The sequence below is a fragment of the Tursiops truncatus genome, chromosome 11, assembly GCF_011762595.2.
Source record: "Tursiops truncatus isolate mTurTru1 chromosome 11, mTurTru1.mat.Y, whole genome shotgun sequence".
NCBI lineage: Eukaryota > Metazoa > Chordata > Mammalia > Artiodactyla > Delphinidae > Tursiops > Tursiops truncatus.
Window position 1 is genome coordinate 71,353,423 of NC_047044.1, and position 14,486 is coordinate 71,367,908.

General features: G+C 37.3%; 1 protein-coding gene across 7 annotated transcripts in view; it reads right to left on the reverse strand.

Moving 5' to 3' along the window:
- LRRK2 (leucine rich repeat kinase 2) overlaps positions 1-14,284 on the reverse strand; it is a 153,718-nt gene extending 139,434 nt beyond the window's left edge. For 2 of the 7 annotated variants that reach the window (XM_073788829.1, XM_033866911.2), the window contains exons 1-6: positions 14,016-14,272; positions 13,650-13,735; positions 9,133-9,242; positions 6,554-6,642; positions 3,122-3,256; positions 413-547 (exon numbers count right to left, since the gene is read on the reverse strand). In XM_073788829.1, the coding sequence (XP_073644930.1) occupies positions 413-547; positions 3,122-3,256; positions 6,554-6,642; positions 9,133-9,242; positions 13,650-13,735; positions 14,016-14,169 (709 nt within the window). In that variant the 5' untranslated portion in view covers positions 14,170-14,272. Of the gene's footprint in view, positions 1-412; positions 548-3,121; positions 3,257-6,553; positions 6,643-9,132; positions 9,243-13,649; positions 13,736-14,015 lie in introns of those variants that run through there. The other 5 variants (XR_004528996.2, XM_033866912.2, XM_033866916.2 and 2 more) reach the window with 5 other exon arrangements.
- Between the last annotated feature and the right edge of the window lie 202 nt (positions 14,285-14,486).

Here is a 14,486-nt window from a genome sequence, read left to right on the forward strand (position 1 = left end):
TTCTACTTCACCTCACACCTCTCCGCACACAAAGCTCTCCTCATCATTCAAGACTCCGCTGAGAGATCTTGCCTCACTCCCTGTTTGTTCTCAAAACCCTAGGTACTTCTGCCAACACTTGCCCTATAATACTTCGTAATCACTTCCATGCTTATCTGTATCTTGTGGGGTACTATGGGGTCAGAAAAGGAAAGAAATATGTTTATATTTTCTGCTACTGTTTCTCCAGCACCAAGCCCAGAGCCGGTAGCAGTACAGCATCAATAAATAAAAATTTATTAAATGAATAAATGAATGAGTTTAGCATCTACAAGTTTCTAAATAATAAAAATATTTTTGAAACACACTCAGAAAGAAGATATATTGTAATTTTTCAGATTCAAAAATGAAACCATGTATGCAGGCTACTTACAAGGAATTGCTAGGGAATATAAACAGTGCAGTACATGAAACACAATTTCCTCTTCATCTTTAAAATGTTTTAATGTACTTAGCAATATCATATAATCTTTATTCTCAACAAATTCAGTCAGTTGCTCCTCTGAAACTAAAAAATGAAAGACAAAATACTGAAAGAGCTCAAACATGATATAAAAGTTTAATTACTCAAAAATATAATATTCATGATGATTAGATAAGACAGTAGATACAACAAACAAATTAAAAATTATATTTTAGCAAAGAGCACTTCCTAGGAATTTTATAACGGGGAAAATAGCTATTGAGGTTAAAATAATTGTTTTGACCCATATTAGTTATTCCATGTTTTGAAATGTAGTGACCATGTAGTGACCAAACTTCTCAGAAAAATAAAATTATTTACAATTTCATTTGAAAGATTCTAGAGAAAACTAATCAATGAATAATAAAGATGGCCTACTGAAATGAACATATCACAATACTTAAAATGGAGTGGTTGGGCTTCCCTGGTGGCGCAGTGGTTGAGAGTCCGCCTGCGGATGCAGGGGACACGGGTTCGTGCCCCGGTCCGGGAAGATCCCACATGTCGCGAAGTGGCCGGGCCCGTGAGCCATGGCCACTGAGCCTGCGCGTCTGGAGCCTGTGCTCCAGCAACGGGAGAGGCCACAGCAGTGAGAGGCCCACGTATCGCAAAAAAAAAAAAAAAAAAAAAAAAAAGGAGTGGTTAATGGTACATTGTTGAAGGGCAGCTCAGCTAAGTGGATGAGTTCAAGAGGAATGAACTTTAGCAAATAACAAGTAATTAGACTTTGAAATACTTTATCTTAATGGTCTGACTTCATCAGAGATCAAAAATTGTCATCATTAATTTTCATAATTAAAGTCTTGGGATCAAGCCAATGAGTTTCATTTGGAGTCATTTTATTGGGTGGGAACCTCAAAAACATGTATAAAAATCTGGTTTATCTAGCCTGAGAAGGACACTGACATAAATGTTAGTGTCACTCTTCATAATCAACATTACTTTTTGCTGTTCAACTTTACACCAATAGTCCATATAATATAATGTGAAATTGACTTGGTTCTTCTAATAAATGAGAAGTATCACCAAACCTTCTCATTTTATGAAACAGTTTCCAGAGCATAGTTTCAAATTTTGAAAATTAACTTTACATGTGCCACTAAGTAATGGGGAACTTCATATTCTTGAAAACTTCAGAAATGTTTCTACTTTACATATACAATCACAACACTGTCAGCGCTGATCTATCAAATAAGATCGTCTTTTTAACATTCCCTGGCGCTTCTCCATATGTCCTAGATGGATCCCACAATGCTGGTGAGTGATGCTAACCCTTCTTTCATGAATAAGAATGTGCCCCTTAAACTGCAGCACAGAAGATTATAAGCCCTCAAGACAGTAATTCCTCAAACTCTATTCTGCCCAATTCTTATGAAAAGCTTAGTTTCAAGATATGACATTTAGAGAAGACAGCCTGAAAGACATGCAGTTCCTCCATTCCTCTCTTCCACCATCAGAGAGCTGAGCCCCATGTCCATGCTGTTCTGACTCTTGATAGAATCTCTTTCACTGAAATACACTTTGTGTTCCTTGCAAACTGTATGTATTTTATCAACTTATCCAGGGAAACCCAAGGGAGTATTTTCTCAAGTCTCCCATGAGACTGATTGCTTCTTCTGATTAATGAGTTTACTTTTATCTCAAGTAACTTTGTAACCAATGATGTTTACCTCTTTGCCTGATAGGAAGCAAAGAACCAAATTTCTGGTCCATCCCTTTGCAAAGATACAGGATCTGAAGTAAGCAGTAAATTTAACCTAGCTTCATATCATTTTCCCTTCACCCATTTCCTCATTCATTTTTCTTTTCCTCTAATGTATTATAAATATCTATAAGCTATTTGAAGCCCTTCTGGAATAAGACAGGGAATTAAACAGTAGAATTTCCATTCCTGGAGCTTCCAGAAACTAGAGTAGGTAAACTGATATGAACACAGGGCCCACATACGTTATTCTTATCCTAAACTCCTAGCACTGTTGGCTTTCATAATGACACAAAAGGTGCTCTCAAAAACTGTGGTAAATTGAATTGTAATGGAGATAACTAGCTGTGTACTCTCAGGCAGGTTGCTCATTTCACTTCTCTGATCCATTTCCTCACCAAGCCAGTGGAAGGACTAAAGGTTCCAACCAACTATAAAATTACATGGCTATCTCTGTCATCATTCTCAGTGCCATGTGATAAAATACATATTAGTCTTTTTCCTAAAGGACACTTTGTAAACCTCTTAGCTCTTTATCCAGAGCCTTTAGCAATTTCTAAAACCTCTGGTGATGACTTATAAACCCAAACTTAACCTATGCTTGGCTTCACAGTATTGCTTTTTCTTCCTTAACTCCTACACATACAGTTTGCAAAGTGAACCTATGCCTTGCTAAGCAATGGAAGAAAGTTTACTACAATTGCATAACTGATAATCCATGAATGAAATTCATTCTGCAAAAACAAGCAATATTTCTGAATTAACCCCATTACTTATCCTTGACTGACAATCCAACTTTTAATAAATAGTACAATTTCAGATATTTTCTTATTATCATAATTATATTCTACTTATCCCACTATAAACCATTTCTTCTTACATAAATATCAAAATAAAGAATTTGACATTTTAAATACCTCTCTCAAACAGCACATGTAAAGCTTTGCATCCAAGTTTCTGGACTTCGTCATTGGCTGAAAATGTGCGCATGGCATCAAAAATTAACAAGAAAATATCATTTTCTTCATCCAGTATCAGCAAAGTGATTTTACCTATTTCAAAGAGAATATGCTCCAAGTAAATAGCTGCTTTAACATTTAATGTCTTCATTTTTACATGAGGGTTATGAATGGTTTGTGGACTTCTCTTTCTGATGAACCACGTAATTGCCCCAGCTGTTAGACCTATCAAGCTTTACGGTCTTTCTAAATGAGATAAACTCCCAGTACACTTTCCTATAACTCTGTGATTCCCAATCAATACCCATAGCCAAGACCTTTTGCCCCGAATTCCTGAAACATTTCTACCTGCCTCTTAGACAACACCACCTGAATACTCCATGGCCACCCAAACCTAGCCTACTCCAGTTCCATCTCTTCATCAATAACCACCATCCAATAGTTACCAGAGAAACTACAGTCATCTTCCTTCTTTCATCCTCCCTCTCTCTTCTCATTCTCTGACTAGCCAAAGAATCAACTCATTACCAAGTCCTTCAAGTCTAACTTCTAAATATCTCAAAAACTCCTTTTGAACTAGGCCCCTCCATCTCTGTCTTGTTCAGGACCCCAACACGTCTCACCTAGAATGCAAACACAATTGCATAATTGCTCTGGTAGGTCCAAATCCCTACCTAACTAGTTTACCTGCTGCATTATATTTCTAAAACACAAACGTGATCTGTAAATCCCTTGCTGAAGTCTTCTAAGGCCTTCTCGCACTCCTCAGTCTGACAAACAAGACTTTTCACAGACTACATGTATCTCATCAGCCTCACGTCCCTCCCTGCACCACTGACTCCAAACATGCTAAACCCCTTGCTCATCATGAACACATTTCTTTTGATATCTTTTTGTACTTGCACTAGCTGCGTGGAATGCCCTTGCCATTTTCTGCACCAAATATGATCCTACCTTAAATCAAGAAATAACACAAACAGTACCTATTCTGTCAATAAAAACTGTAGGAGTGGTAGTCGTAGCAAACACTTCTATAGCACATAACATGTCAGACATAGGTTGAAGTATTGATAGTTCACTCTAACACGTGTAAACCACCACAACCCCGTGAGGTAGGTGCAATCCTCATGTTAGATAGAGATAAGGAAACTGAGGCACAGAAGTGATGCAGTGACTTTGCCCAAAGTAGAACAAATAAGAGGCAGAGCTGGATTAAAATTAAAGCAGGTCATGACCATGCTCTTAACTCCTACAAATGAGCTTAGCTGCTGTCTTCTCTTTGTTCCTATCGTGGTTTTCTTCATATCTCTGTTAGAGTACTTTCCTCATTACATTGAAATCATTTCTTTAAATGCTTTTTATCTCTTTGTCAGTGCTATCCAATTCCGTAGCCACCAATCACATGAGGCTACTTAAACTCAAATTTAAATCAATTAAAATTAAATAAAATTAAAATTCAGTTTCTCACATTTCCAATGTTCAACCACCACACGTGGATACTCGCCATGATTTTGAACATATACAACATTTCCTTCATTGCAAAAAGTTATATTGGACAGTGGTGCTGGACTATGAACTTCTACATTGTAGGAACTTTGCCTCACCTGTCTGAGACTTCTCTAGCAGCCAGCACAGCAGTAAGTGCCAATAACTATTTACCTCAGTTAACAAATAAGCCAAACAAAAAAATGATTCATAAATTAGCCTCTAATAAGTACCTGAAATGAACTCTAAAACACATTACAAATTTTCCTAAAAGCTCAAAATTCTTATGTTACGTGGAAGAAATTAACTAGTCTTTTTAAAACACATGTCAAATTTACTATTTGTCTACATGCTGCTAACCTTGATATATTCATGTTGGGAGATTTCTCAAATTCATAAACCTCCTGTCCATTGCCAAATGGAGAATAAATCTTTACCTCCCCACCCCCACCAAAAAACAAGATCCCAAGGACGAGTTTAAATAAATTATGGTTAAGACTAGTTAGTACATCCCATTATATATTTTAATAAAAGGCTCTGGTGAAGTGGTGAGTACCTTCTGGCCTTTCCTATCCCTCTTCAGTTCATTCTCTGATCTTCACCCTCTTTCTTCCTTTCTCTTTCTCCTATTGGACCTTCATCACTTAGCATGGCCAATGAGGGCCTTTAAAAATCTTACCACCCACACATCCAGCCCCTCCCAGGCCTCTGCAACGCTGCACATGCTGTTTTCTTGACCTAAAGCACCCTTCACGCTTTGAAGGAAATCCACCCTATCCTTCATGCTTAGCTTCCCTGAAAGGAGCCTTTCTTCTCAGAACCTTACATCATAGCAAGTGTCTGTCACAGCAATGATCACAACTATTGCACCACAGCAACATTCTTTATTTTCAGGTCCATTATCCTCCAAGTATAAGTTTACTCAGGGAAAGAACCTGACATGTGAAATCAGACCCTGGTTCTATTACTTTTTGGCTGAGGCAATCTCTCTATGCTTCAGTGTTCTCTAGAAAACTGAGATAAAATAATAAACTCAAGGGATGTTTTGAGGATTATGCTTTTAAAAGCATATTAAGTATTTTACATGTTAAGCCTAGCATTTAGCAAGCACTCAAGAAGAAATGCTATATATTTTTATTATGACGTATTACTATTATGTCATACTCTAGAGCATATATTATAGAAAACATATTAGAGATATAATGAAGTACAATACAGTCAAGACAAGGACATGTATGGCTAACAAACTAATGAGAATGTGAGATGTGGGACCAGATCTGAGGAGCAAAGCTGGGGACAGACATTAGATTTGGGAGTAATATATAAGGTGATGTTTAAGGCCAAGATGTTGGGTGGTATTTTTGAGAGAAAAAGTGTAGAGAAAAGAGATAAGGAAAGAAAATGGAGGGGCTTCCCTGGTGGCACAATGGTTAAGAATCTGCCTGCCAATGCAGGGGACACGGGTTTGGGCCGTGGTCCAGGAAGATCCCACATGTCACAGAGCAACAAAGCTCGTGCGCCGCAACTACTGAGCCTGTGCTCTAGAGCCCGCGAGCCACAACTACTGAGCCCACATGCCACAACTACTGAAGCCCACGTGCCTAGAGCCCATGCTCCACAATAAAGAGAAGCCACCCAGTGAAAAGCCCACACATACAATGAAAAGTAGCCCCTGCTCCCCGCAACTAGAGAAAGCCTGCACGCAGCAACCAAGACCCAATGCAGCCAAAAATAAATAAATAAATTTATTTTTAAAAAATGGAAAATGGAAACAGAATTTTGGAAATCATCAATATTGAGGTTATATTATGTGATTATACTTTAAAAAAATAACATCAAAACACATTTAGCAAATGGTTTAAAATGTTTTTTTCAGTCAACATTAAAAATGTGTGTATATACTACCTGAAGTTAGGAGAAGATCTAAGGCCTTCAATCCAACTGTTGACAGGTTGACACTGGCATTATGAACTGTTAGCATTTTAAGAATCAGTCTGTAATTAAAAACAAAAATCAAGATCATACCTAGATGTTTGCTCTTTTAGATATTGTTTTTTACTCACCTACATTTTTATTCATCTCATTGTATTTCATTCCCTATATTGAAGCTAGTGTATTTTTTCTCCCTGTAAACCTGAGCCAGGTTTATGATGACTAACAGGGAATTATTATGAGTCTCCATAGAAAAGTTATAACTTTTTCCTCTAAATATTCAAATTCAACTATTAACTATTTCACCCAATTCTATATCCAAAATAATATTGAGTTATATGCACCAAGGGATCAATCATTTTATATGTGATACAAACTTGTAAATTATGTTATACACATTGATATTATTATAGAGAGATGTAATTAAAATGTTAGCTTGTATATAAAAATTAAGAACCATTTGAATATTTAAATTATTGATTTTTACTATTTTTGAAAGAGAAATTGATATTTTATAACAGTAAGTGAACCTAGTCTATCAATAGTATTCAATTAGTTCAAATGCATTAAATTTGAGCCCCTGAGTTATCAATTCTAAAATATGCAATCTTTAGTCTATTCCTACCCCAGTGCTGTTTGGCTTTCTATTGTTAGAAGAAGAGAGAGCCTCCATGGCTTCACCTAGATCCAAGAAACTTGGCACATGGTCTCCAGGTGGTGAGGTGAGGAACTGAGAGACCCTGTCCTTCGACTCTGTCAATTCTCCTCCTACCTATGCTGCCCCTACCTCTCCCTGCACCACTCCCACTATTCCTGACTTCAACACCACACAAGAGATTTCTCCTTTAGTACTGTAAGCCTTTGGGGGGATAAAAGTCCTTGAATATAAGGAGATATGTTTTACAATAAATATTTGCTGGTAATGATCTAATATGCTCCACTGTAGAGAGAATGTGTCTACACTGTTCACACTACTTCTGGCCTAAAGGAGTGTAATACCTGATGAACAGAAGATGAATGAATGATGAGTGAGTGACCAAATAAATGAGTGAATGAAACTTCCTGTAGAAACGTTTATGTAAGTTAATTTGAACATTTGGTTTATACCAGAATATGACTAGATGAGTTTTCCATTGCTCCCTAAAGTTATAGATGGCTAATCTTTGGGGATCTTGGAAATTCTCATCCAAACCAAGGGACACATAACATTACAACTACTAATTGCAGGCATATTTTGTCTAATTCCTCATTAAATGCAGTATTCTTTACTACTGACTCATAGAATTTCAGAGATTTCAGAGAACACCTATTAACTGTAATTAGTCTCTTTTCAGAGCACAGTCTTTAGATGCTAGAAACCGAAGAACAGCAACACAAGTTTATCAAAGATGGAAAAATGTATAAGCACGGACATGCTCGCCTATGAACAAACAGCTCTGATTTGTCAAAATCTGCAGCCACAGTTAATACTAATAACTAATGCAAAGATGTAAAATTTAGTTTTGCATTAATTACGTTTTCCACAAGCAATATGCCTTTGGAAGCAATTAGTATTCACTTCTCTGTGGTAAAGAAGAGTCACATTAGGTATAAAGAACACCTAAAGTTGATGACAGAAGATATTTTGTTAAATGTCAAGAAACAAAGTTTTCCAAAAAGGATTTTCCTGGAAACACATTTTTTTTTCAGAAAAGTTTTTCTTAACTAATTATGGCTAAAGAAGTAGTCTCATTTAAGAAGTCATTATGTTGCAAACTGCAATAATATAGCTGGTAAATAGCTATCAGGATTTGGCTGCAGATGTGCTGAAAGATAATTTCCTCTTTTTTCTTCATTTTGAAAGCTGTAGTTTAAGCTCATTAAATATATATGTATGAATATACATAAATGTACTTTTCAAAGACAGTAAAGCATAAATTTCTAAATTACTATTTATAGAACTAACATTTTAGTTCCCATATTTTTGTTTTGAAGAAGTAGTGGTTTGTGTCAGTTCTACTATTAAAAAGTAAAAAAAGAGGGGCTTCCCTGGTGGCGCAGTGGTTGAGGGTCCGCCTGCTGATGCAGGGGACATGGGTTTATGTCCCGGTCCGGGAAGATCCCACATGCCGCAGAGCGGCTGGGCCCGTGAGCCATGGCTGCCGAGCCTGCGCATCCAGAGCCTGTGCTCCGCAACGGGAGAGGCCACAACAGTGAGAGGCCCGCATACCGCAAAAAAAAAAAAAAAAGAAAAGAAAAAATCTTTCCTTGGTTTGAATTCATAAACAGTCATCAACAATCTACAACTTAATCAATTGTATAACTATTATTATATTACTAAAATAATAACAACACCTGACTTCTTACCTCAAATGTTAGTTTTCTAATTCAAATAGATTATAGACTTCTGAGTCAAAAGCTCTCTATAAATGTAAACCATTGATTCAGGGAAAACTATATGTATTTTAAAGGATTTTTACTAGATTGGCTTGGATTGCAAATATAATGTATCAAGGGAAGGGTTGTCATATGTACAGATAAATACTCAATGCAGTTTGTTTTTACATACTTACTGGTGAACCCCTAGGACTTCCCAATCATGTCCAATATCCTGGGGACCCATTAAGCTTTGCATTGTATTTGGACAGATTTCTATTAATTTGCATAAAAGTGACCAACCCACCTAAAAACAAGAAAGACAAATATTCACATTTTTTAAAAAACCACACAAATAGAATATATTCAGTCAAAGAATCTCTTCATTCTTAATAGAATAGGTGGCTACATTATTTTAAAATAATTATTTTAAAACAAAATGATACTCTAAAAATGCTTACTGAGAAAAGCAACTCATATACTTAGAATACATCTTTCTTCAAAAATCTACTGAAAAGGCATACAAAAATATGATAACATTTCTGAATGATGAAGGCAATAGACTGCCTATTGTCTACATAAAAGGAAATAAAACACACAAAAAAAAGAGTTTTAGAGGACACACCAAAATTATGAAGTACAGGAAAGGCTATTCTCAGTCCTTCGTACATTTTAAGGCATATCTACCTGACAGATTTTCTTCTAAATATTTAGTACTTTAATTATAAGAAGAAATGAAGTAGTTTGGAATGGAGGATTAGGGGAAGTTGGAGATTTTGATGGCAAAGTGTAAGTTATCTGGAAAGACTGCTCCCCAGATAATGGAGCTAGAAAAAAATAGCAAAAGAAGTAGTATCGTCTGATGACAATGTAATGTCTTTCATAGGTAAAAGAGACAGGCATTATGAGATAGAGAGGAGGTAGAATTTCTCAGTGGACCCCTCTAGATTTCTTCCGTACACCTAACTATGAGCTGATGAGATTTAGACATCACAAGTGTCCCTAAACTCTCTCACATTCCCAAATTAAGTATGATCTTACTGATGCATTTTAAATATACCTTCGTTCAGCTCATTTATACATGATGCCAACTTGAATAAGCTGCTCTTTACTTCTGAAAAAAATACATTTTTTTACATACGATATTTTAACTCCAAACTGGAGATTAAATTTAACTCACTTTTCCTGTTATAGTTTCCTCCCCAAATTTAAGGACTCTTCAATTCTTTCTACTATATTACAGAACTAAACTTGATATGGTCAGAAAAAGAAAATAGAAAATGCATATACATGCAGATCTAGAGATTAATGAAAAAGTGCCTAAGCACGATGTATGATAAATACCAATATAATATGAATCCTGAAAGCAGGATTCGCTAGAATTACTCAGGGAAGAATATAATACAGAAAAGGTAGAATTTGAGTCAGATTTCAAAAGAATTATAAATTTGGTCACTCAAAATAGGAAAATGGAAACTTCTAATACTGATGAGTTGTGAGGAAGGAAAGTAAGATGCTAAATGGTGAGGAGGCTGCCAAAGAGGGGCCCATTGCTAAATGAGACTGGATACGTGAGTTGGAGCTGAGTGGTACAGACGGTTGAGTGACAAGGGGAGAAATCTCTATGCAACCAAAAAGGAATAATGCCACGTTTCCTACTTGTTTACAGGAATAAACAAGGGGTATTTAATAAGATAAAAGTGATTACATAAGATCTCATTACAATATTATTTCCAGATCTTTTCTGGATTAAGTATGAATTGCAATACTCTGTTATCACTTCCTCTTACACGATTTCAAATTCCTTGAAAAGGAAGCAATTTCTGACAGCTATTTTTACCTATATTTAAGTAGACAACCTCCTCCACGTAAGCCGAACAGACATTGACAATCCGGATGTCATAGAAACTGGCTATTTTTGTGCTTTCATAAAATCATCAAGACTTTTTTCCCCAAGTATTTCAAAAATTAACATTTGGAACAGTTTCTGGTGGGAAATATAAAATCATAAATCACACAGGATACTATACTCATCTCTGCACCTGCATGGCTAACTCAAGGAGAAAACCTGTTTTGTTTTGCTTGATGAAACAGCAGCATCAGCAATTGCTTTGCAAAAAGACTGAGGCAACTGAGCTTCCAAGATTAAATAGAATTGCTAGCAGCAAAGCAGAGGTAACAATTGATCCATTAATGTATTCAATTAAAAGCTTATCTTTCAAAAAGAGAAGGCTCCCATCCTGCACAGTTATAATACAATTAAATTGGTAGTTTCACTTTATTATAATTATTCTGTAAACTCAAGCATCTAAGTAGTGCACAATGGGAAAGAGTCTAGGGGTTACAGAAAATTTTAGTCACTTTCATATATTTCACTCACTTACATCAAAGGTGGAAACTGTGGATAAAGAGACGTAATGTAAACTGAAGAACAGAGAAATGATCAGATGACTGGCAGGAAAAGAAATTTATAAGACAGCAGCCTAACTACCAATTCTCTAAAGATTGTCATTTATTAAGGAGAACTAATAAAATATGAAAAGACATTGAAAATAAAAATTCAGAGTCTGGAATGTCATGTTAAATGAATTCTGAAAACAAACCTTACTATTTACTTTTGAAGGGTACTTTACCTTAACTCCTTAAATTCATCAAGTGATTTTAATTCAGCACCTCCAGCTGATTCAAGATATAAAGCTTTAAAGAATATCTAGACTAATTTCACCAGTAATATGAAGAAAGCTGAAGGAAAAAATTTTTTTTTCTTTTAAGTGGAGTATTAAAATATCAGTAGAGCTACCCCACTCCACATCCCTTTGATAAGATCAATGATAATTTAAATCGATAATGTCATTGTGCGTAGCATGGCCACAGCATTTGTATCATACCATTGTACTTTTTACTTGCGTAAAAATCTTATGACATCAGCACCTACTATATGATGGAAAAAGATTCTGAAAGTGTGTGAAGCTTGAGTCCTGACCCTGTCACTAGCTCTGCGATCCTAAATGAGCTACTTATTCTGAGGAAAAAACATTCAGTGTGATTTCTGAGAGGATAGTGAGAGTCCAGCAAGAATCAAATGATATAATATACATAATGCCCTTTGTAGAGTAATATATTGTGCTGAAACTAATAATTCTATTCCATTAAATTACCAAATCAAAAGACAATTCCTTATTTTCATTTATCTCTGGTACCTACTGGGCAAGGATATTGAGTGACATTCATAACTACTCCAAACAAACATGTCCAGGCTCAGGCAGTTTCTAAAATGAAGAAGAATTAGGTGGTGGGAATGTTGCAGGCTTCCCTGGATTCTCAAGTCTAGCACTGCCTCCTCTGGACCCTGCAGACCAAAGGCCACCCAGGGCCCAATTGTTCTGAGTTGTACCTGGCAGAGGAGACTACCAAGAACAGAATCCAAGGAATGGAGGCTGCCAGACAAGGCACTTTGGAACACCAAAGCAGAGGCAAGTAAGAAGGATGATGTGGGTGGAGAGTAGCAAGCACAATAGGCCAGTTTGCCATGAAACTCATGTTTCATGGGCAAAATTCAGACATTGGGTGTTAAAAAGAACAGTGTCTTTATCATGTCTCCATTTTTTCATGATCTTATTTGCTAACAACCTGAAAATCAATAGTCAGATGGGAAATATTTCAGTTGAAGAAAAATAAAAGTAACCATTTATCTGAGATATAAACATCTTCATATAAAAGAAGCTAGATATGTTTCACCCAAACTAGACATAGCTAGACACAGAGATTAGCATAAGATAGACAGATACAGACTTAAGAGATCCAGATAATTCTTACATCTGTCTAGCCTCTCAAGTAGGTATTAAGAAACATTGCACCTCGATAGAGTTCAAAGTTCAATTCTCTTTCCCTTCAGGATCTAACATGCAAATGAAAAAAGTAATTTCAGTTCCCCAAATCTCAATATCTACAAAGGAAGTTAACCTTAGGCAGTAATTTTGTTTTGACTGTAAATCATCCTTAATTATCATCTTAAGGCTCCTTTTTAAATATATCTAAGATATGTAACAAATTTCTGGGTTTCCTACAGTGCAGTTTCTAAGATTCACTTTTACATTCATTTTATATGAAAACGGTTGAGAAGTATAGATTTAAACTTACAGGGGAATCCTAAAACATCACTCTTTAGATAATACATTGTGTACTACAACTAAAGAAGGTTAGAAATCTGTCTTCAGGTTTAAAAAAAAAAGAAAACCTTAAACCTATGAGAGTTTGCCAGTAACTTCATTTTATTAAGTTAATTATTATTAGTTCTATTACTGTTCATTATTCCTCTTTCCCAAACTATTCACAATTGTGTCATCTGCAGGACATGCTGTACATTGGGAAGATTCTTAGAATAATTTTATTTAAGCACTGATGATCTAGCCATCTAGCCAATGTCAGAACGAAACCTCAATCCATTATTATTCCCCTCCCACCACCAACCATATTCTGCCAGCCGACTGTATAAAGTTACTTCTTAAATACAATTAGGGAGCACACAGTTGGCCCTCTTACACCGTTAACATTTGATAATGATTTGAAAACGCTTCCATCTTAAAACCACAGTCAGCGGTTTGTCAGGACAAATCTCAGAAATAACCCAGAACTCTGGGTATAGAATATTAATAGAAAAACACCTATTTCCAATGAGAAGGGGAAATGGGAGAAATGAAAACAACTCCTTTACCTGCTGCACACTAGCGACTCTCATATACGAGTCCAAGACGATCAACAGAGGCACGTGGACATTTTTGTCTTGAAATAACTTGGAGGCTGGAAAAGAAGGGGGTTAGGGAAAAGTAGCAAAGTCACGATTCATGGCACCCCTTTTAAGTCTGAAAAGGAGGGAGAAAACAAAAGAAGTGAGCTCAAGACCTTCCTAGAATTATCAGCTCTTTTCTGCCCTAAGGAGTAGAGGGTTTGCGGCTCCTCAAGAATCCAGGTTTGTGCGGCCACAAAGTTCGGGGGGAGAAAGTTTGTAAAAAAAAGGCCGGGGGGGAAGGAGGGCCGGGGCGGGGGGCGGTAAAGGGACAGTTCCCTGGCAAACGATTACCGTGGTCGGCGTAAGTGAACACGAGCATATCCTCCAGGATTTGGACCAGCGTCTCTATCTGTTTTCCTTCCTGGACATTGTTCAGCCTGACTATCAACTTCTTCAGAGTTTCCTCATCCTCCTCCTCGCAGTCCTGGCAGCTGCCACTGGCCATGACCGACCCTGCTTCAAACCGGCCGCCCCTCCCGCACCAAGGCCGGCCGCTCCGGTCGGAAGACGAGCCCAGCTCACCGCCCGCAGCCAGCGCTCCCGGCTGACCCCATCTGCACCCACGCCCGCCCATTTATGCGAAGGCGGCGGCTCCGCGTCCGGCGCCGCCCTCCCCCGCCCGCTCCCTTTCCTCCTCTGCTTCCCCTTCCCCCACCCAGGGCCAAAACACAGCTCTGGGGCCTGCGAGAGGTTCAGCTGAGGTGCTCTGCCCGCAGAACCGTGGCAGGCAGGCAGGACGCAGCAAGAGCCCGCCCGGCCCTG